This window comes from Mytilus galloprovincialis, chromosome 2 (assembly GCF_965363235.1).
Source record: "Mytilus galloprovincialis chromosome 2, xbMytGall1.hap1.1, whole genome shotgun sequence".
In the NCBI taxonomy this organism is placed as follows: domain Eukaryota; kingdom Metazoa; phylum Mollusca; class Bivalvia; order Mytilida; family Mytilidae; genus Mytilus; species Mytilus galloprovincialis.
Genome location: NC_134839.1, coordinates 101,560,113 through 101,584,509, shown reverse-complemented (window position 1 = coordinate 101,584,509; position 24,397 = coordinate 101,560,113). Strand labels below are relative to the sequence as shown.

Sequence of the window (24,397 nt, the reverse complement as noted above, 5' to 3'; positions counted from 1 at the left end):
ATAGCACAATCATACATTATTTACTTGATTTGTATACATCATACATTTGTACAATAATATATAATATGAGTGTTCAATGTGCCTTAAAGGTATATGTACTATATCAAATAATTTATATGTTTTAAAAATATTCATAGATCTACATATAACATTTATATATAGATATATCGGATGCATATCAGGAGTAAACCCATTATCTATTGCTATTGGAGGGAGTCCTTCAATAATCAAGAACTTTCAATGTCTTAACCTGTTTGGTCATCGAACCATGATCACAATGATTCACCTTTACCTGTATTTAATATGCGTGCTATTTATGAACGTAAACAAGTTATAATAGTATTTCCTGATTCAGATAGTTGTGACTTATGAGACTTTCGTAAAAGATATATGCATTTATACCGTATAATATACTATGAACTTTCACCTTCAATGCATTAATTTAGGCACATTTAGTGAGCAATTAGTGATAACAACAACAATGATGCTTACTATCTTTATAGTAAATAGTATTGCTATCGGTAAGTCAATATTCACACAAATGCAACTCTTTATGTTTGATACTACGGGGGAAAACACAAAAATACACTTTTGCATAATGATTCAGCAATTTGAAATGCACTATTTATTTTTTTGCGGAATTTATATTTATATTTAGATATGCCAACTAAATAAATAATATATCATACATTAATTAGTTTTGAATTTGAGTTAATTCCCTTTGAATATTAAACATTGATTTCTAAACGTGGACGATTACGTCAAATTGGTACCTGCTTGGGTTGTAAAGCTAGGGTGTTTTGCTTCTGTTGTGTCATTATATAACGACTTTTGATTTGTTTTTTCTCTCGTTCCATTAATTTAGATACATATATATATTTTTTTATATAATATGCTTCCTGTCAATGGACGTTTAAGTAATAAAATTTTATGATCTTTTATTGATCATTTTATGTTTTAAATATGTATTACTTTATAGATAGGGATTTCTCAGCGAAAAATAGCTAAATGTACTATTGTACAGAAAGAAAGAAGCATAAATTGTAAAACGACGGTTATTTCGAACGGGTAAACGGACCCAAAGACAATTCCCTTTCAAAATGAACAAATTAAGACATCCGGCATTGTTAACCTAAGAAGCGCTAGCGTACGTGGGCGTATGTTAGTAATATGCAGTTTTAATTTTGAAAGCTTTGCAATTATCAATCTAGTAACTTGATGCAAACATATGTATTGTATGGCACGCCATTTTTATATTTATTCAAATTTGAAGATATCTTATTTATTTAACAAGATATCTTATTAAGTATTAAGATATCTTTAATTTTTATAAAATATCTTATTTAATTTGAAAGTAAATAAGATATCTCTATTAGTTTATAAGATATCTTTATTAGTTTATAAGATATCTCTATAAGTTAATAAAATATCTCTATTAATTAATAAAATATCTCTATTAATTAATAAGATATCTTATAAGGTATATAAGATATCTTACTTCTTTATAAAGATATCTTTTAAATACATACTTTATAAGATATCTTATTAATTAATAGAGATATCTTATAATCTAATAGAGATATCTTATTAACTTATGGAGATATCTTATATATTAAATAAGATATCTTTATAACCAATTAAATAAGATATCTCTATAAGTTAATAAGATATCTCTAAAAGTATATAAGATATCTCTATTAGTTTATAAGATATCTCTATAAGTTAATAAGATATCTCTATTAATTAATAAGATATCTTATAAAGTATATAAGATATCTTACTTCTTTATAAAGATATCTTTTAAATACATTAAGATATATCTTATTAATTAATAGAGATATCTTATAAACTAATAGAGATATCTTATTAATTAATAGAGATATCTTATAAACTAATAGAGATATCTTATTAACTTATGGAGATATCTTATTAAGTAAATAAGATATCTCTATTATTAACTATATAAAAGATATCTTATATAGTTAATAAGATATCTTATAAATTAATAGAGATATCTTATATTTTAAATAAGACATCTTATATATTTAATAAGATATCTTTATAAACATTTTAATAAGATATCTTATTTAATATATAAGATATCTTATTTAATAAATCAGATATCTCAATTAATATATAAGATATCTCATTTTGTTATTAAGATATCTCAATTAGTTTAAAAGATATCTTATTTAACTAAATAAGATATCCTCGAAATTGAATAAATATAATAACGGCGTGCCATAGTATTGTCGTAATTCAACCTGATATTCAAACTAAAACATTACAATTAACTTGAATGTCCTTTATTATGGATTGAGTTCATGCTTCGAAGTTTTTGGTTTCAATGTATCGTATTGTGGACTAGCTTGGCTTTTCGTCGAATTTTCTTTTTGTCTTTGTGTCCTCTTAAGACGATTTTGTATAGTTTAGACGAACGTTGATCAACAATGAACAGCATTGAAATGTCTTTTTTGAGCTATATTTTATTGCAAAATACACTGAAACATACAAATGTATTCCAAATAAAAAATATAAACATTACACAAATTATTAATACCTAACACAGATCAGATTCGGATTTTAGTGGCGTCATTATCACTTAAAAAATTGAAAAACAAATGCTGAACACGGAATTTGCACACTCTTACTTTACTCTATCTGCTAGTATTGTTCCGATGATCGGAATAAATCGGAAATCAGTTGGTTGGGCCTGGCGATGTCGATAATCGATTGGGATTTTGTTCAATCGATTGTCGTTAAAGTTTCCGGACTTTTAGTTTATCAACTTCCGGTCCGTTTGCGGTTTGCATATTATATGCGAAGTCAAACAAATAATAGCAGTCTATAACAATGATAATGTCAAACATCCTATAATTAAAGACATAACCAATTTCCTTCTTTATAAACGTCACAAAAGCATTGACTATAAATATTTGCAGATTGATGGAATGTTATTTAAAATTAATAACTTGGTATGAAATACTTTCTTTCAATACCGATACTTGTTACTTGAGAGCGTACATAAAATATTTCTGATTTTAGACAAAATAAATTCTTTGCTTTATTGGAACATGTTGCAAATTGCCTTTTATTAATGTTTATCTATTTGTTGTATCAAAAACGTCATATTCCTTTCCAAATTGCTTGCCAAACATCGTTTATTTTTGTAAATTTTCAGAAATTTGTCCGCCATTAAAAATATAAGAATCACGAATCGGATACGGTTCAACTATGTAATAATTCCGCAGTCTTGCAACTATAAGTTCAGACGCACGAATGACACAATTGACAGAAAAATAATGATCACAAAAGTGAAAAAAGCATTCTACACGAATTAACAGACATTGGGCTAATCCCCTTTGTTTACTGTATATATTTTAATGCAAATGCATAGTTTTATTTTTTTCTGTTAATTTTAAATTTCTTAGAGTTCAAAACTTTATATATCTTTTCTTCATTAGAAGCATTCAAATGTTTATACAGCTATGTTATTGAAATTGTATTGTGAGTTACACTGTTGAAATTTAGAATGTTATTGTCAGTGTTGGTAATTAATGTTGTAATTATGAGATAAATATGTTCAAAATGAATCTTTATTTTTATTAATTCATTGTTTTAACTGCCCACTTAATAGTTATCAAAGGTACCTTGATTATAATTTAGTACGCCAGAATATGAAAAGAAAACAAAAGATTAAATATGAATATATAAACTCTGCAATGATATGGAATATACACATTAGACATGTACAATGAGACTAAATGCATGATTTCATTTAAAAAAAAAAGGGCAAGGTATTATGATGCGATTATAACCGATAGTCGGTTGGTTACTGTCAACCGATTGTAATAGATAATCGGTTGGTATTTTCAACCGATTATCCAACACTACTATCTGCATTAAAAAAGATAATGGGTAAATTTTGTGGTATTATTTGGACTTATTCTTCCATTATTTACGGGTTAAAAAGGCTGGGTAAGACAGTGAATTAACAACTTCTGAGATGGGCCTTACATCACTGGTCCTAGCCCTTCACATTATTTGCTCTTTTGTATGATAATTGTTCTACGGTGTAATTGGATAGTGAAATTACTTACTTATCATTCAGTAAATGCACTTCAATAACTAAGCTAAGTTAACTTTCGTAACATATTAAAACAACACTTTATGTAAATGTCATGCATCCGAAGCGCTTTTTTGGATTTACCTTCATCAAGAACGCTCTAAGTCAAATATTTGATAAAAACGAAACAATTGAGGAGCTCTATGACCAACATTAACCTAATAGACTAGCCAAATTCGTCAAAGGAAAACTTTGCATGAGGGAGTTAAAACTTTAGTTTCTTTATAATTCAAAATTTACAAACGGAGACATATAGAAAGGATTGTTATAAATCATGTCAGTATTAAACACTTACTACTGAGTTGGTGATTCCCACGGGGACTGATAGTTCATTAGCAGAGATTTCGACCCAGTGATGTAGCGATTAACGACAAAAAATCATGTTATATTGTGTGCTTTTGACAGAAAATAAATATTCAATCGTTCGTAATAGTATATTTCAAGAAGACAATAACAATCAAAACCAAGGAGTAAACAAAGACGCCAAAAAAACCAAAGGACATTTACATCAACAGTTATAAATAATAAATAAGAAACAACACGAACTCCACTAAAAACCGGGAGTGAAATCAGGTACTCCGGAAGGGTAAGCATTATGTAAAAAATAAATACATCAACCCCGGGGCCTTTTATATTATCCTATTGTCCTAAGTGTTCTTCCGTTTATTTGGTCTGCATTCCTGTCACATAATGTTGTCATAGTTTTTAACTTCTATCTTTTTAACATTGCCATATAAGCGAAAGGTTTGGCTAGCAATAGAACATGGTTCAACCCACCATTTGTTTTCAAATGTCCTTTCGCATGTGTATCAAGCCAAAACATGGCTGTTGTTAACAAATAGTCCGTTTCTATGTATTGTTTGCATTTGCTTTTGTAGCAGTTTAGTGTTTCTGTTGTTCCGTTGTTTTCCTCTTATGATCGATGCAATTCCCTCGGATTTAGTTTGTGACCCGGATTTGTTTTTAATCAATCGATTGATGAATATTGAACAGCGGTATATTATTGTTTATATATCTCTATACAGCATGGTTCTTGGTCATTCTAAATGGTGATCTACACAAGTGTACGTCATTTACCTATGGTTATAATGGATAGTTGCTACGTTGTATTCAACTATATAGCCATATTAGCAGTTTTTATCCTTACAAATTTTAGTTAATAAACCGAACTGAGCGGTTTTCAGAATTTATACACTCAATAACACCAATTTTATCATGCGCTTGTATGACGTGACGTTTGAACGATGCCAAAAATTTGCGTTTTATCAACCTTTTCCTTATGTAGAAGTTGTTTTAGCTCCCTTGGTTGGCAATTTCGCTCACAAGTAATCAAATATATGACAAGACGTATTTATCACCACAGTTTTCGCTGCTCTTCCATCGATATGATGAATTCAAAATGAATGGGAAACCAAGTTAGTCAACTCATTTTATACATTTGATTGTCAATCTACAACTCTTAACAACATAATCTTTTAATTAAAACAATGTTTCACTTCTTCCGTTTCAGGTTCATATGCAAATTTATTTCCACTGACAGGGGAAGAAATTCGACAGAAATCATTTGAGGTGAAATTACCTTCCAGTCTGACGTTTCCTTTCATGGATACATTGTATGACACATTATATGTGAGTACATTGAAAAAACTTTTGAAAAATAATCTTTTCTCTTCAATTTTTACTTACACTCTTTGTTCTTGAAAAACCTGTTAAAAGCTTCGATCTCATTAAAACAATATTTTTCTGAGCATTAATAGTTATGGTACATAGTCATGGTACATATATTTCATCTGTAATGATTTGAACAGTGTACATGGTTTTGAAATAAAATCACTCCTTCCCGATTTAAATATTTGTAGTCTAACAATCGTATTGTAATCATTTGTGTATTACTATTGATCTCAGGTTTTGTCTTGACAGATTTTGAAAGATGGTATGATTGGATTTCATCCAAATATTGCTTTCAGTGCAAAGTTTTATTCCTCCAACTTAAGCAGGCAAGATCCAGCGTTTATAGCCCCTTACCATTATAATGGATATGACACTCCGGGTGATGCCCGTCCAAGTTGTTCAGGTCCAGGAAAAATACTTTACAGGAGTGGAACAGGTCAATCAGCTTCTCAAATTCCAGTGGATGAGGCGACGGTATACAACAACCTCGTACAAAAATCATTTGTTGGCATGAAACAATTTACAGCGAAATGGACGTTAATGGTTACATGGGAAAACGTTTACAGAGACGACAGTTACTGGTCTGACTGTCAGGTATAAAACACAATTTACATTATACAGTATGTTTCAGATTTTTTTCAAACATACATATATATATATATATATATAGAGTCTATAAGAATCTTTTACACAATCTTTTAGACTCATATATATATAATTATTTTTTTGTGACTGTATCTTACATTTATTTGTAGGATCCTTTACTATAGACAATTTAGCTGATCTGTAAGAATAACATCTTCATGCCTTATATATCATGTACTGTAGTACGCCGCTAGATTAAAACTGACGAGGAAAGGTAACAGACGGCCAGCGAAAGCTCTTTTTTTGAGAGCCCAGGTGGTCGTGTGGTCTAGCGGGACGGCTGCAGTGCAGGCGATTTGGTGTCACGATATCACAGTAGCATGGGTTCGAATCCCGGCGAGGGAAGAACCAAAAATTTGCGATAGCAAATTTACAGATCTAACATTGTTGGGTTGATGTTTAGACGAGTTATATATATATATCTAAAACATATTTAAAATAATTTCAATTTAGAATATATTTTCATATTAAGTTTTTCTTGTCATATCCGAAATTCAATTTACCCAAAATAGGTTCCAAAATTAGAAGACGGTCGACTAAGTACGCCTGGCGTGAAATTCGAGGTGTCACTTTAAAAAAACGTAATTTAGGTAAGGACCATTTATTCCCTGCATCACATCGCTAATGGAACCCACATAATATTGTAGCGAGGTTTATTTAACGTGCTGAGAGCGTCAATACTTTAAATTACGAGACCACATTACGACCAGACTTGTTAATTTACCCCATGCAGCCAAACTGAAACTCCTAATCAGCAAGGGTCTTTATGTCGCATGAGATACTGGGTATTTATACCTAATGGTTGAACTTGTGGTTTTTGTATCAACTTATAATGCATTTAATTTTTCAGACATATACATTTCAACTTCTTTTACTGACAGACGGCAAAACAAGTTTTACTATGTTTAACTATCCGAGTGTACGTGTGGATGAAAGTCATTTATCTTCAAATTTTATTCAGGTATGTTTAAAACACATATTTCATATACTTATCATAGTTTTTTTCTTCCAAAACAACAGTTTAATTTAGTAATTCTCATGGGGAAATTTAACTATGAATCCATCTGATTTGTCCAAACAAGTATATTAACTGAATTTTTTAAGACGACAAACACAAAACGTATATATAAGCTATTTGTGTTTGCATGTTAGTTACGTGAGCGTGTCACTGTTTTTGATATCATGTAGTGTTTTTCGTTGATGGAAAATATTCGGTGTTGTTTTAAAGTTAGCATGTTGTATCGACTATTATATTATTTGTTTGAGCATTCTCTGTTATGAATGTTTTTTGTGCTGTATTTCTGTTATGTAGTGTTTTAGCGATATATGTTAACAGGCTTGGCATGCTATTAAACCAGGTCCAACCTATCATTTGTTCTTAAAATGTCATGTACCAAGTCAGGAATACATCAGTTGTTATCAAATAGTTCGTTTCTACGTGTTTTTGCACTTCGGTGTTCATGTTGTTCTTTTATTTTCCTTTTATATTTGTTGTGTTTCCCTCGGTTTCGTGTTATAACCTGAATTTGTTTTTACTCAATCGATTTATGACATTTGAACACCGGTTTACTACTGTTGTCTTTATCTAAGAGAAAATTTTGCAATTTACTCTATGCAGCTGGTAAAATGTTGCAATGAATTTTTAATGTGTTATAACTGTTTCAAAGTTTATACTTACAACCGGTTATTGTAATTTTTGTGTTTTGTTATTGTTTTATGTCAAATGTCAAATAATTCATATATATTCTTTATTGCACATATTGCTGTTTAACAATTAAACTTGGTGTACAGCATTTCAATTAGAGTGTTAAAACAAAATCATATATATTCAAGACCAGAACACATTAACAATAAATCAAATCGGTAAATTCTGAAACGCAGGTCAATCGAGATGGACAGTGAGGAATTAGAAACTGCTACTGAAAAAATGGCATGCAAGAAACTTCTGGTTATATAGATTTATTGTGTTAAGGTCTTAATCATCCTTGGATTTCAGATGCTTGTGTTTGAGCGAATATAAATTAAGAAAAGGTTTTAGGAAGCACGAAATTTATTACGTGTTATTTTCATTAGGATAGGAATGGAAATCTCAGCAATCTACAGACACAATCAATGGTTGTTGTAAGGGTTCTTTAACGTTCAAAGTATATGAGTGAATCTGTCACCTAATGCTGATTTTACAGCTTTCGTTAACGTTGCAATAATAATACTTCAGAGGAGTGTTATAGTTTAACATGTCAAATATATTTGTTAAATTATATTGTTTATATAGCTTATGTAAGTTTTTTTCCATACTGAAATACATTTGTTTCATTTGTAGGCTGGTTTCAATGCAGGCGATGGGAGAGGGTTTACGCCCACAAAAATAAACTTGTTAAAGAGATTTTTTTATAAGGTAGACAAAAGAGACATCGTTCAAGGCGGCTGTACAGACGAGGGCAAAGGTACTTATTTTGTTGTATTCAATTTATCGTTAAGGGGGAATTACTGAAGACTTATTTCACAAAGTTCCATAAATGTAATAAACTAAACACGTTATTGCTGTTTACCAATTATCTCCGTCTTTAATATAATTAATAATATCCTGTTTAAAACATGTAAACCACCTCTGATGACCGTATTGTTCCAGTAATCTTGAGCCTAATAAATTTAACGATACTTATTTACTGAACTAAATGCTCATTTTGACAAGTAATATTGATTAAATTAAAAAGTGTTCAGAACGTTGTGCATAAACACATCTACAACGGATCGGACACTCCACATTCTGGTTATTTTTCGAATTTGCCATGCGTTACTCGAAGTTTAATTTATACCACTTGCAAATTTAATATATATTATAAAATAAATAAATAGATAAAATCTTATAGACTAATGAAAAATATATCATAGTGTGAGCTGGTACATATTTTATTAGGAACAATCAGCATCCATCCCGAAGTAGTTAGCATGTTTGGTGGTCAGATGGTTGAAATTTTTGGACCATGTATACCGCCTGAAATCCAAGTAATCAAATGCAGATTTGGAAAAAATGACCATTTTGTGACATATGGATTCAAAGTTGATGCAGAGAGAGTTAGATGCTCGGTTCCTTTTTTAACGTTTAAAGGATGGACCACGATAGAACTTGCTTTAGGTTTTAATCAGTACATGTATTCGACGAAAATACTTGTTGGTAAGATTAATCATCATTTTTTTCAACTGCTAATTTTGTTTTTATTTCATAAACATCAATGTTTCATATTGTAAAAGGATATTAAATTACTATCACCATTCAATAATAATTCCTGTTAATAAGTTTTTAAATTCTTTGCTTTAGTTTGGTAGAGTGAAATTCTTCCAATCGAAATATTTGCCTATCAAGATTTCAGAATACACAAGTACTCCCTCATCAGTTCTTTAATGTTATTTTTAAAAGTATTTAATAAAAGTAAATTGATATATTGCACAGCACTTGAGGATACTGCGAATAAAAGACTGGGTCTTCCATATCTTGGGAAACATTCTGGCTGGAATGAAACAGATACGAAAAAGTTAACAGTCACGTGGGATAGTACCAAGTTAACGTATGACATAAACGCAAAGGTCAAGGTTGAATTGATTGGATATATAGAAACTGACACCGAGGTACACGATTTTATAAATTATAACTATATATGCGTTTGATTTGAATTTCTGTTCAACTGCAAACATCAACACACATGAGGGGATTTTGTATAATTGACAATGAGACTCACATTCACTAGTTCGGCCTTTAACAGTGAGTTAAACTAGTATCGTACAGTACACAATTTGGAGATGCGCTCCGGTTGCCAATGAGGCAAATATAATTTAGAAATCAAGTTATGCATATGTAAGCAATGTTTTGATTTCAACAAACATTTACACCCATTCCATATTGTTTTTAAAGTCTGGCCTTGAAAAAATTATTAACAATTCAAACAAGAAAATCTACGACCTAACGTATGTATCTTCACAAATCGAAAAATACAATATGATAGACAGTAACATACAGAATTCGTTAGCTTACAATGTCCTGTTTTAGAACTGGTTCGTTATAGGAAAAAAGGTGGAAAAATTCTTACGTAAATGTAAAAGACCTTATATGCCCCATTTATGGGCATTATGGTTTTTGGTCTGTGCGTCCGTTCGTCTGTTCGTTCGTTCGTCCGTCCGTTCGTTCGTTCGTCTGTCCCGCTTCAGGTAAAAGTTTTTGGTCGAGGTAGTTTTTGATGAAGTTGAAGTCCAATCAACTTGCAACTTAGTAAACTTGTTCCCTATGATATGATCTTTCTAATTTGAATGCCAAATTAGATATTTCATCCCAATTTCACGGTCCATTGAACATAGAAAATGATAGTGCGGATGGGTCATCCGTGTACTTGGGACACATTCTTGTTTTTATTCTTAAAAAAAAGACATGCAACAACTGACGGCAACAACTGTTCATGTTCATATTGTACTTTTATTTTTAATTGCAGATACAGCAAGTAACATTATTAGAAATCGGTGAAAAACAAGCAACAGACAATACACTAACTTTTGATACTGACAAAAAGTTATGTGTTAGTACGTTTTGTACGGACTATGAAATCGGCTTTGTGAAAGTTGAACTGATGGACCAAACACAAACGAACACTTATAGGTATAAATAGTTCATAGCTTTATTAAAATATCATTTAAGAGAAAATAACAGACAAACACAAGCGACCACTTATAGGTATAAATAGTTCATTGCTGTATTAAAATATAATTTAAAAGGAAAATTAACTCTAAATTGCCTTCAAATTTGTTTACGATAATGAGGAAATCCCTCCGGAACCAATAATACCATGTAATATTTACAGGTATCAGATAGCTGACGTAATGCTGGGATATTACGTCAATGTAGCAATGGCTAGTCAGTTTGGAAAAGATTGGCCAAACATGAAATGCAAACAATGGTACAACAATGAAAAGATAAATGTTGCATGGGTTAAAGGATTATTGTCATGTCCTTGCACTCTCACACAAGCTTTTTGTGATATAGGGCGGTGGAAAGCTGACGACGGGTGTGATATTGATAGCGACAGTAGCTGTACTTATCACAAAGGGGCTGTCCACTGTGTTAGAACTACAGAACCAACGTAAGTGTTGAAAGCTGTTCACATAAATGAAAGATTGTAAATGCGTGCTAATGGTATTGAATATGCTATATAAATGCTATATTACTTTTAGCACAGGTTAATTGAAAAATATGATATGATATAAGCAATCTTATGGTTAGTCACTTAAGGTAGCACAATACAAAGATTTTCTTACTTCCAATCTCCAACCTTTAAAATGCTGTAACTTTCTTAAAACTGCATATAAATTGATAAAAAGGTATATAATGATAAAGAAAAGATTAAGCTTTTAAATGAATGAAATATTTTTGTTATGCAATCATTATGTAAACAATTATTATGCAATTAATGGCAAAATCTTGGTCAGTTCACTTGAATGGATTTAGCTCTATCATCTCTATAACTATACAGTTATCCCCATTATGTGTACTATTGTTTGTCTGTTTGTCTTTTTCATTTTTAGCCATGGCGTTGTCAGTTTATTTTCGATTTATGAGTTTGACTGTCTCTCTGGTATTTTTCGTCCCTCTTCTATACAGGAAATTTTAACGAAATCTTAATCAACACAGCATTAGCTACAAAAGGGTGTCTCAAATTTAACGCTATCGTATTCCATTCTCTCATAAATCTGTAATAAGTGTAAACATCCTTACCACATAAAAGTAGATAATGTTTGATTAGGTGAAAAAGTTTATCTATATATTCTATCAGAAATCTGACACCCCCTTTTGTAGATAATGGCTCTAGGAACAATACATAATAAAATGAGCTTTCTTGGGGTATCCATAAAGAAGATAATTTCAAATGAAAGTGGAAATTTCTTTTAAAATTTTGTAAAAATCACAGTTAATATTATAATTGATTACATAGTTGTTGTATAATACTAACTTGGCATTATTTGAAAGAGTATTCTGTTAGCTATCCATATATACCACTTTTACAAAATTTCAAGCATTATAAAGAAAGTTACAGCATGTTAAAACTGAGGAATTGGAGGTATAAAATCTTTGTATTGTGCTACCTTAATAAGATAGTAGACACTATCCTTTTGGTACGATTATGTATATCTAATTCATATGCTATCATACGCCTTTGAATTTATAACAAATAAGGAGGTGTGGTCTGATTGCTGATAAGAAACCATATATTTTATACCAAAGAACGAGATGTATAACTATAAGTCATTATATGCTATCCAACACAGAACACAACGACATCCAATATAGATCAAAAACTATAACTGTATATAATGGCATGACAGAATTTGAAATATTTCAAATAAAAAAGCCAATGATCAGATTTATACTCAGATAATTAACGAAATACGGCATATATCAAACAACGGCAACCATTGAATTACAAATTTCTGACATATACGACACATAATTTGGTCATAATTGTATGAAAGTGTAAACCTATCAATTTGCATAATGAATAACATACTTTTTTATATGTATTTAAATGTAGCTAAATTAAGTTTTTTTGTAGTGATCACATGTTTAATGATTGTTTTTAACTTTTATATTCTTAGAATTGATGGTGCAGGTAACCAGTGTTGTTATGATGAAGATGGTAATTTGATGTTTAATGGAGACTCTTATCAAGGCAGTTCATCTGATCGTTCTAACCCTGCAGGGTTGTTCCCATACCAACGACCGAAAACTGTTCCCTCAGTGTCACATATGCTGCACGATGTTTCTCCGTACTATTATTGTTGTCTATGGTCCAGTAACGAGTACTGTAATTTGTATACAGAACTAAGACCAACAGTAGATTGCACTAAGTATATCCCACCAACTCCAGGTACCTACCTATTAATTGTGATTTTGATATGTTCTCATTTTATGTTTTGCTGAATATCTTGTTTCTGGAATTAGATTTTTGTATAAGTCTTATCTTTTAACAACAAAATAATCATGAATGGTTACGTTTGACTGGCTTTATTAGTAAATTTGTGTACCGTTTCAATACATAAAACTATAAATCATAGAAACCATATCAACAATTTTTATTTATTTTTTGCTATATTAACAAATGCATGAATATTTTTTATTCAGGAATAATTTTCGGTCAAGGACATATAAGAACATTCGATGGTTCTTCTCATCGAATCTGTGCAGAAGGTGACTTTATTTTGATGACAATTCAAGCTCCAGAATTAGAAAAGGTTATTGTTCAAGGAAGATTTTCAGACAATGTTGTACATATAGATGGTAAGTACTAAGCTTATGAATTGTAAATTTGGTCAATTGATATTTGAATTTGTAACCAAGATAGAGAGATGACTGTATTATAAGTGAAATGAATACATTACGTATATAGAATAATCATTATATTTTAAAGGACAAAAAGTATTTTCCCAGAACTACATCCTTAGATACTTGCTTCTTTTAAATTGTCCATGGTTATACCAAATAGTTATCCAAAAATATTTCTAAAACAATATGTGTTGTAATGTTGTAGGTATGTTGAATAACAGTTTTACCCTAACCAATCTTGCGGTTGAAGTCGGTGTATTAGATACTGTGGAAATAAGACTGAGGCCACCACTACTGGGACGACAGAAAAGTCATCTAGAAGTTGTTGTAAACAATAAATACATCTACTTCAATACTAGGTCAACCAGATGGCAGGATTTTGATAGTTAGTTTTCAATACATTACACCTTATAAAAGTTTTAAGTATTCAGCATGTAAGAGGATAAACCTATTTTTTTATTTTAGTTATTGTCACATGCACTATAATGCAACTTGATATTTCCTGGTTCATAATCTGATTTATATGGTGTGACAACTACAATATTCAACAGAATCGTATTACATCACTCGGATAACAACTAATCTTGTTGTAACATAACATTCAATTATAGGGATATTTAGGTTTACAAATGTTGAATTAATACAAAATATTTTAGTTGACGTGTTCTTGAAAACTTTTGTTATTATCTTCTGAAGATTTTAAAGAGAACCAACAAATTCAATAAATGATCGATTTTATTTACTGCTTCTAATATTTGGTTGTCTAACGAAATATTGGAACAACATGACATTTATAATTTTAATTTAGTATTATGTTTCGAATCGTACAGAGATACGTTTTATACGGTAAAGTTATGGTCCTTCAATGTTTTGGAGCAAACATGTTATTCCCTTATACGATTTAACAAATGGAAGCGATGTCAACTGTTTGTTTTTCATTCTCTTAAATGTCGTGTTTGATTTGTTCTTTCAACTGTTTTGAGTCTATATGCTGTGCTAGACACAATGATAAACAGTCTCGTTTGGACTGTTTAAATAAGTTTAAATTGATCATTTGGAAGAAGTGTGCATACTATGTACATGTAAAGAACTTTTGTTCTGAGGTGAGTAGGCTTTGTCTTTCGGATATCGACCGATGGTAGACGTTAACAATAATATATGGATAGTTAATAGTCCTGTTCTTTGCATGTTTTTACTCAGGTATGTTCATATGACCTTGCAAGACGTACCATACAGTAATGTCTGGTCTTATGTGAGACTTCACGTTCAAATTGTATAAATACAAAAGAATTCGGAAACACTTTTTCACAGATCGTTAATTTTACGAGCCGTCAAAATATGTTCAAATCTCGGGTTTCGTTTAAAGTTCTTGTGTTTAGTATAATAAGGACAATCAACAAAACAATTGTTCCAATAATAATCGTATTGAACATATATTTCCTACACTACCCAGTATATACCGTCAGTAACGTTTTTGCTCTGAAGTTTTATTCACTTGTTGCCTATATATTCTAATTTATAAGGTTTATGTATAATAAAAAACGATTTTAGATAAATTCAAAAAAAAAAAAATAATAAATTTCTTTGTTTAGTAAAAATTAAGATTATGTTTCTGGAGAAACATATGATATAACTCACGTTTGCTCAACAAAGGTTTCTAGAATTGTTTTTCTCAGATGACCACAAGATCCTTAGTTTGAAAAGTTAAACAATATGAAATCATGCAAATCACAGACACTAAAAAGGCCTTTACCACTAAAATTAATTGATTGATTAGTAAAAATTACAAAATCTCAAACACAATGGTCATTTTTGCTAAAAGAAAAATCAGAACTACAACGCAAAATATCAACATTCTGGTTTAAAAACATTTATGCGATTTAGAGAATGATTCAGTCTTTTTTCGAAAGTAAAATCCAAAGTTTTTTTTAATTCAAAACTGACTTATGTTAATTTATATTAATTATTTATTTACAGAATTTTCTGTTATGAATACCAATCGTCTTAACCCTAAAGAACATAGTAATTTCACTATTATACTAAAAAACGGAATGGGAATCCAAGTTGCAGCAAAAGATCATATTATGACAGCACTGTTGATGATTCCAGAGACACTTAAGGTACCACAAAGAAGAAGTATTACCAGATGCCAATGAAAACAAGGCTATAGCATAGTTTTTCTTTGAAGGCATATTGGAAATTTGATGAGCTAAGTTTTGCACTTGATTTAATAATCAAAAGTGAAAAAAGTAATATAATACAAATTCAGATACAAGCTATGAAATGAATGAACAATATCAGCTCCAGTTTGTCGTGGGATTCGTGTTACTGTTATATATCCCTATATTTGACATTTTTGCCTATTGTGTCCGTTTTGTTCACGCATCGTTACAATGGAATTTGATAATATAAAAAAGAAGATGTGGTATGATTGCCAATGAGACAACAATCCACAAAAGACCAAAATGACACAAACATTAACAACTATAGGTCACCGTACGGCCTTCAACAATGAGCAAAGCCCATACCGCATAGTAAGCTATAAAAGGCCCCGATAAGACCATGTAAAACAATTCAAACTAACGGCCTAATTTATGTAAAAAAAATGAACGAAAAACAAATATGTAACACATAAACAAACGACAACCACTGAATTACCGGCTCCTGACTTGGAACAGGCACATACATAAATAATGTGGCGGGGTTAAACATGTTAGCGGGATCCCAACCCTCCCCCTAACCTGGGACAGTGGTATAACAGTACAACATAAGAACGAAATATTAAAAATCAGTTGAAAAAGGCTTAACTCATCAGATGGACAAAAATACAAGTGGATGAGGCCGGGTACTTATACATCCCGACACAAAAAGACACAATGAACACATCTTAGAGTACTGGCAGTTATCTGACAGCTAGTTCAAAGCCACTAACAACTAATAAAAAATCATGCATCTAAGACTAAACAATCAATCCGTACACATCAAACATCCAATGGATTTAGTGTAAAGACGTCATAAACAGCCAGAGAAAAATAAGACTGTCATACAAGTGAGAGGTTTAGCGCTATCAAACCAGGTTCAATTCACCATTTCTACATTTGAAAATGCCTGTACAAAGTCAGGAATCTGACAGTTGTTGTTCATTCGTTTTAATGTGTTATATCATTTGATTTTGCCATTTGATTAAGGACTTTCTGAATTTTGCTCAGAGTTCAGTATTTTTGTGATTTTGATTTATACATGTAAGCTTAGATAAAACCATTCTAAATGGCCCAAAGATATACACAGAATAGCGGCAATCTTGCATTATAAAAGAGGAAAGTGTTGTTCAACTTCAAACGATTTTGTGCTTTCATATAGGGTACAGAATTGCATGATCGTAGGACCAAAATAAAAATGTTTTTTTTTATTATTTTAATACTAGTAGTAGGTTAACAAAATAGAAGCCATGCATGCTTAGATGTAATTTTCTATTGCTTGTACTTTGCAGGGTTATGTGGATGGTTTACTTGGTAATTTCAACGGAAATCCGGATGACGATCTTGGTGGTGCTTCGAATGGTGCCAGTCCTTTAGTCACTTATCAGAGGTTTCAGTATAAATGTAAGTTCTAACTTTAGTGTATTTCAAAGGTAAAAACTTAGTTGTTCTAAAATTCATCCCTATAATTTGTATGAGCTTTTGCAAACTTGCTGTTTTGCCTTGTAGAACATTTGGGACTATTTCGAACAATATAAACAGAACAGATATCAATATTTATTGATAAAGGTAATCTGAAAGTTTAATTCAAATCAAATGAGTGATGAATTGCGAGCTTGACTTACTTGCGAGATAGACTTTATTTTTGTGTGTGCACATTAATGCTATAGGAGTGAGATTATTGACCCTGTCATCAGTTTTCACAAAAAAATCAAACTTGCCTTAAAAGTTTATTCATGAAATTGATAGTAAGACGCCTTTTGTCGAGTTGTATACATTTATTGGCCTGTTATATTTTAAGTTTTGATTGTATTTGTTAATTTTACAATGAATAATGATGCACTTGCAAACATGAAGATGACTGCTCATTTCATACTTTCTGTATCCGGTAGAAAATAATGTATTGTTTCAGAATGCTTGATGTTACTGATTTGTAACATAAGACAATTCACCAATAGTATTTGTTTTAAACAGCACTGTCATTTCGACAAAACTAATGATGGTTTGAATATCAATAATATAAGTTTGCCCTTCTTCATATTTGTGAAGATAAGAACGGGTATGTTGAACTTCCCAATGTATTATTTTAAGTTCATAAGATCGGTGCAAACAACAATAATGGATTGATTTTTTATTGTATTTTCGATATTTCCATCATAAATTAGTTGGATTTGAAATGTTAAGTTGAGCGTTCCCGGTAATAATACAAATCAAGAAAAGCGTATCTGATGCTCTACATGTACGATGTTCCATTTTTTTTTTCAAAAGTAATAATATTTGTAACGATTGTTTAGTAGTAAACCATAGACGTTCATTGTAAGAATTATCATGTGTGCGATATTGCAGGGGCTGTTAACAACTCACTTCATTCGGTTATGCAAGTTAACATAGAACCGGCAATGAATGCTGCATCCTGTTCAGGTGAAGTTAAGGTACCAGAGACAATGTTTTGTGGAGGCAATGAAGCATGTAATTTTGATTTTGCCACGACTAGAAATCAAGATGCTGCAAAATCTACATTGTATATGTCTGAAAGAATGAACCAAATACGTAGCTTTATGAAGCCTGGTATGAGTTATGATAGAAATAACACCTCGATGTGTGTAGTATTTTGTTTTAAATTTGATATCTAAAGATATAAATTTCTTACATCTAAATGAGAAGCAGAAAAATAAATGATAGGGATGCTTTTAACTTAGCATTAGGACACTACATTTAAAAGTATTATTTACTCACAATTTTGTAGTTTTGTATTATTCAGCTAGAAAGAAGAAAGATATTCATTACTGTAGATTCATGTTACCAAAAATTATTTTCTTTTACAAATGAATTTCGTAACGCCATCCACTGGGAAATCAAGTGTCATCGTATTACCTGTCTTTCATACACTAGAACTTGTTCTCTTGAATGTGTGTTTGAATACACTGTCAAGTACAAATTTGTCAAGAGTAAACGTCCGGTAGATAGTAACAATATATATTAAAAACCAAAAAAAAAAAAAAAAAACAGTCTTCATATATTTTCTATATATATGTTAATATAATATTTGTTTCAATAGTACAATCCTGTGGCTTTCTAGACATCCCAGATGCTAAAAAAAGTAGTAGGAATACTAATGTTGGAAGCACTGTGACCATAATAGGTTGTTACACAAACAGAGAACCAACTGAACCTACTACATTTAAATGTAGTTTCTCTGGGGGAAATAGTTCCTTGTGGAATCCAAAACCAACACCAGTTTGTTCAGGTAAGTCATTTTAAAAATGCTTGGAATGTATTAGAAATGTTATACAAAGAAAATAAAAACATGTTTTAGACGTTTTTTTTTTTTGTTTCAATTGCTTTGTCTTTAAATTACATATTGCGTCTGGAAGACGTGGTTTGCTTTTACTTCTTTGTTTTCTTTTTCTTAGCCATAGAGTTGTCAATTTGTGTTTGACTTATTGGTAAATATTCTTTAGATATTTTTCGCTTCACTTAAGATCACAAAACTGCATGTTTTATTCTAATGATTGCTAAAATTTTCAACGATTTCTATACACGAATACAACACAACAACAAAACTGAGGATGTTGAAAACAATTAACAGGTCAATCAGTAAAATGAAAAACGGACAACATAACGATTAACAAAAAAATAGGACACTCAGGGAAATAACAGGCCACGAAAAAAAATATGCATGACAATCATTGATTGAGCAAAAGGAACAATGTCAAAAATTGTACTCCGAACCGCTTCCATATATTGATTCTGCTTTTTGTCTACAAGTCTTTAATTGTAAATAATTTTGCACTAGCATATTATTACCATTATTTGCTCATAGTGTTAACTGGAAGATTTTCTAAAACAAACAAAAGTCCAATAGATTATATGTTTGTGAAAAATCTGTTTTTATCCAACTGCTTTTTCTGTATACATATCAATTTTCTGTCATCAGTGTCTGGGCTATGTTACATTTGTTTGCCATGAGGTATGTGGTTTTAATTCTTTCTTTGTTTCTGCAGAAACTGAGTCCGTAGTGAATTCAGATGTAATAATAGGAATAGTTATTGGTATAGTTACAGTCATTATACTCGTCATTCTAGCTATAGTTTTTGTGAGGAGATTTATGACGACAAAACGAATGTATGTATATTTATCATTTTGTATCCTTTATAATGCTTAAATGAGTGTTTTGTAATTGAGCAACTTATTTCTATTTTGAATTGTGGCGTGTATTGCTAATTTATATTATCATATTATTAAACATCAAATCATAATCTTCCGCAGTACTAATGTTTGTCGAAATTTAAATAACAAAAAAATCTACAGCTAAGAAAGTGTAATAAAAGTTGTCAAAGCAAACTGATTAAAGAGCAATTAAAAACAAATCACATCAAAGAAAAAACTCTTTAACGTTGTTCAACATGAAACCTAAAACAGAATATGAAAAACTAGAATGTTGGCTGAGTAATTACTTCCTGCTCCACTATATAGTGACACCAGGAAAATCAACTGGTGTAATATAGGAAGGAAACACCAGATTGTAAGTAATATGTATATTTAGGCATATATATTAGATGTTTTTCAGGTTTCAGACAGGGTATATACTGTTACATTCCCGGCTTAGAGTTTATATCCCCTGAGCCGAATTCGAAGGTGATATAAGCCCTAAGTTGGGAATGTCACAGTATAAACCCTGTCTGAAACCTGAATTACACATATTATGGATCATCCCTGTCTGTCTGGTTTTTCCAGTACAGGTATTTGTTAAACATTCACAATATCAAAAAAAAAAAACAAAAAAAAAAAAAAACAAAACATTCACAATACAGCATAAATTCATAACACGTTAATGGTTTCTTAATGTTTCATGTAATCCATTTGAATGCACATTTTTTATCTTAACATTTTTTTCCCGTTAAGAAAATACTTTCAATAAATATTTTAGATTTCATGTTTTGTATTCGTATGTGCATGGATTTTTTTTTTACAACACATAGGCCTATATTGAAAAATCGACCTGATATGCTCCGTATACGTGAAGGATTTTGTAATTTTTATTGTGAAAATAATTATATCATGTAGTTAACATTTTATAATAACACTTTTAAACATGAAATTTATGTATTTGAAGTGTAAATTGCGTGATTTGAATTAAAGATTTATAATTGACGGGTTCACGTAATTATTTCCACTCTGTGTGCTCTCTATAGCTTTTGAATACGTTGCATAGTTACCGGTATTATGATGCCGTTTTGTTTTAGGTTAAAATTAGGGATCAAATTAAACGTCGTATATACCCCAACGATTTCCTGAATATATACTGACATCTTTGTATTGTTATCCAATGACAAAACTCGACACATTTGTAATCCGAAATATAATGTTGTACTGTATTACCATCTACTGTATTTTTTCCAGGCATGACAAGTATATTGCAGCATCAAAGAATGAGAAGGCAGCAGACGCAAAATTATAAACATTTTTATGCTATAACTCATAGACTTCCTCGTACTCAAGATAGTGTGAAGGTTATGTGGGACATTTAAAGCAATACACAAAATGATGTGAAAGTGTTAACAAGAAAGTCAAAACTAAGAACATTTGTGCAAATGTTTATAAAAGTTAAGTTTCGACATGTTAGTCGACTTAAGGATCGATTGAGCTTTGTTTAAAGCTAGAAATCTGGTGTTTATGACTTTTGTTTTAAATCGTGCTTGCTAATTTATAACCAGATTTGCAGGAATGATCAGTATGTCTTGTACAAGCTTGTCTATCAAATGATTATATCAAAAGTACATTATTTTATTACGCAATTCATTGTGTGTGTTTAATGGGGGGAAGGGGGGAGGGAGGTATTTACAAAAAGCTGTTTAGTAAGCAGGGTCAAATTGTGAGTATTTAACGGAATGATATGTATTAGTATGTACCTCTATACAGATATACTAACTGTTTCAAATCTATCTGTCTTTCTGATTTTCTTTTGAACAGTAGTAATGCTATTTTATTTTTTATTCCAGCAGAGAATTATCTGCTAAGATCTACAGACGAACAAAATTTAACAGAAAAGGATATTATCTTTTTTTTCCTTCAGAAGCTGAAATTAATTCTTCCATTTACAATCTCTTGTCCCAAGAACTACTAGTAGTTCAAGTTTACAAATTTATTAATTTTTTACTTGAAACAAAATTGTAAATTGTAAAGGAGAGCTGAATTGGAAATATTTGATATTATTATATGATAATAATGTATCCTAAACAATATGCATTAGAATATAAAATATATAAACACGCATATTTTTAAAGAAAGAGGCATGAAGAAATGATTAACATCTATGCAATGAATATTTTATCATAGGATTGATTTTACGATGATTATGTTGAAATAGAAATATAATGTTATTTTTAAAATATAAGAAGGCAGATTTGTTACGATTTTTAAAAATATGTTTAGATTATAAGGTAACAAACAATATGATTGTTGTACTCGTTATATGTTGTTGCTAGAGGTAAGGTTAAATTACGCTGGCAAATAGTACTATCAAAGTATTATGAATTAGGAGAAAAAGCTTGTACTACTTTATAACATATAATTACTATATAAACCACACGAGTAATTCAATTCAAATCAAACGAACCGCTCTCTTATGTTCGATTTTTATTTCGCAAAGTTACAATGAAAAATGCTCATGTTTATGCTCTATTTTCAGTGCGCAAGGATTGATTTTCTTTACTTGATAACAATCCAGAATTTAAACGCTAAGCATTTTTAAGTATCTCTATCAGATGCGTGAAACATTCAACATAATAATATGATCTTTTTTTCAAAAAAAAAGATGTATTCGTAGCCGTTACGAAACAAACTAAAATGATCCTTGAACGGTTTTTCTTCTTTTTCTGAAGCTCGCATACGCGGATATTACTGAATGTTCTAAAGGGATTTTGATGACATTTCAATTTATTTGCTCAACCGAAGTCAGATTAACCGAAGTCAGACCAACCTTACCACATTATCTAGAAAATAGTTTTAGAGAAATCGTTATAAAATCTCAGGTACTATTAATATAATAACCTCATTTCCTCCTACTCTTTACAAATCAGTATTATGCATCAAATATAGGGATATGGTGTGGTTTTAAAAATGTATAAAAGTACTGAAATTGAATTTATAGACTACTGTACCCAATGAAACCAATATCACATTGAGTTTGACGATTCTTATCCTGTGAATCAAGTACGCAAAATCCATGTTTCGACTGCTGACTCATCTGTGATGCTCGTACATGTATCATGACGATTGAACAGCCAGGTAAATAACTTAATTGGAAAGCGTTGGAAACTACTCATTAAAAAATGTGCCAAATCATGCTTATGAATTAAAAGATGTGGTTTGAGTATAATTCACAAAAATAGAATGTTAACAATTTAAGAACATATATTATGTTTGGGGTACGTAGAAACCTTTTTTTCGATTTGTTTAAACATTTGACAAACAGTAAATTGACAGAAAATGACGGTTTCAATAACATTGTAGGCAAACATATGAGTGTAGCTCCTGAGATATAAATACTCTTGGGGAAGAAACGAAAAATACTTCTGACGTAAATCATCATATATCCTTTACCAAGCTATCATTTAACATGTTAAACTTATTAAAATTCGGATTTCACCACAACTGCTTACTTAACGAGGATTTCCTTGTTGTAAAATACCAGAGGGCATTTAAGTCATCATTGAATCAAAATTTTTTATATGTTTACTTTAACAATATTATAAATAGCCAGTAGTAATTTGAAGGGTTTCCTGTTTAAGATTAATGTTAAATTTACTTTGCATAATGACAATTCTTGTGCATTTATTCGCACAGAAAAAGAACATGGACTTGCTTAAATAATGAGGATTTAAGTTTATGTGTTAAATAAAATAAAATAAAGAATATGTTTTAAATCATGCTTCAGTTATCTTTAGAAGCAGCATCTGTTTCAAATGGATATTTAATGAAATACTCCACTTTTTTTTTTAAATAAACCTGTATAAAATATGTGTTTCTGTCAAATTTATTGCGTGGATTTGAATCTCTTAACTGGTAAGACCAATATAATTTAACAAAAAACACACGAAACATTTTATTTTTGAAATGAGTACAAATGGTTTAACCGTCTACTTTTTAAACAACGACTGCCAGGGTTAAATCTGTGGAAACACCGAAGAAAAAAATAAAAACAAAAAAAAAAAAAAAACAGAAAAGCATTACAAATGAAAAAAATGATAATAACCCTGAGAATGCTATCATAGTAAACAATTCATAAAATTACTTCGACAAACCGCAAATTATTTAATGACGCATACACGTTTTTAAGAGCAGTTACTATCTACTTCAAGAAGTAGCAATGTTTGCCAAACTTTCATTGAA

The 24,397-nt window shown here is 30.6% G+C and overlaps 1 protein-coding gene across 2 annotated transcripts; it reads left to right on the top strand.

Annotated features, from left to right (window-relative positions):
* The first annotated feature begins 321 nt into the window (after positions 1-321).
* Positions 322-24,025, top strand: LOC143065154 (sushi domain-containing protein 2-like). Of its 2 annotated transcripts, XM_076238544.1 has the most exons (18): positions 322-521; positions 5,637-5,755; positions 6,047-6,391; positions 7,293-7,403; positions 8,763-8,886; positions 9,360-9,617; positions 9,894-10,069; positions 10,924-11,087; positions 11,290-11,568; positions 13,079-13,350; positions 13,605-13,760; positions 14,011-14,190; positions 15,783-15,925; positions 17,296-17,407; positions 18,350-18,571; positions 19,062-19,250; positions 20,008-20,128; positions 21,407-24,025. In XM_076238544.1, exons 1-18 carry the CDS (start codon positions 416-418, stop codon positions 21,462-21,464), a joined length of 3,135 nt encoding a protein of 1,044 aa, XP_076094659.1. In that variant the 5' UTR covers positions 322-415; the 3' UTR covers positions 21,465-24,025. The 2 variants fall into 2 exon arrangements, with proteins under 2 accessions (XP_076094659.1, XP_076094660.1); XM_076238545.1 differs by lacking the exon at positions 7,293-7,403.
* Positions 24,026-24,397: the final 372 nt, after the last annotated feature.

Coding starts and splice junctions, on each gene's coding strand:
- LOC143065154 (XM_076238544.1), top strand. CDS start 416: ATGAACTTTCACCTTCAATGCATTAATTTAGGCACATTTAGTGAGCAA. Junction 15,926..17,295: donor TGATTCCAGAGACACTTAAG/GTACCACAAAGA, acceptor TGTACTTTGCAG/GGTTATGTGGATGGTTTACT. Junction 20,129..21,406: donor TTTATGACGACAAAACGAAT/GTATGTATATTT, acceptor TATTTTTTCCAG/GCATGACAAGTATATTGCAG.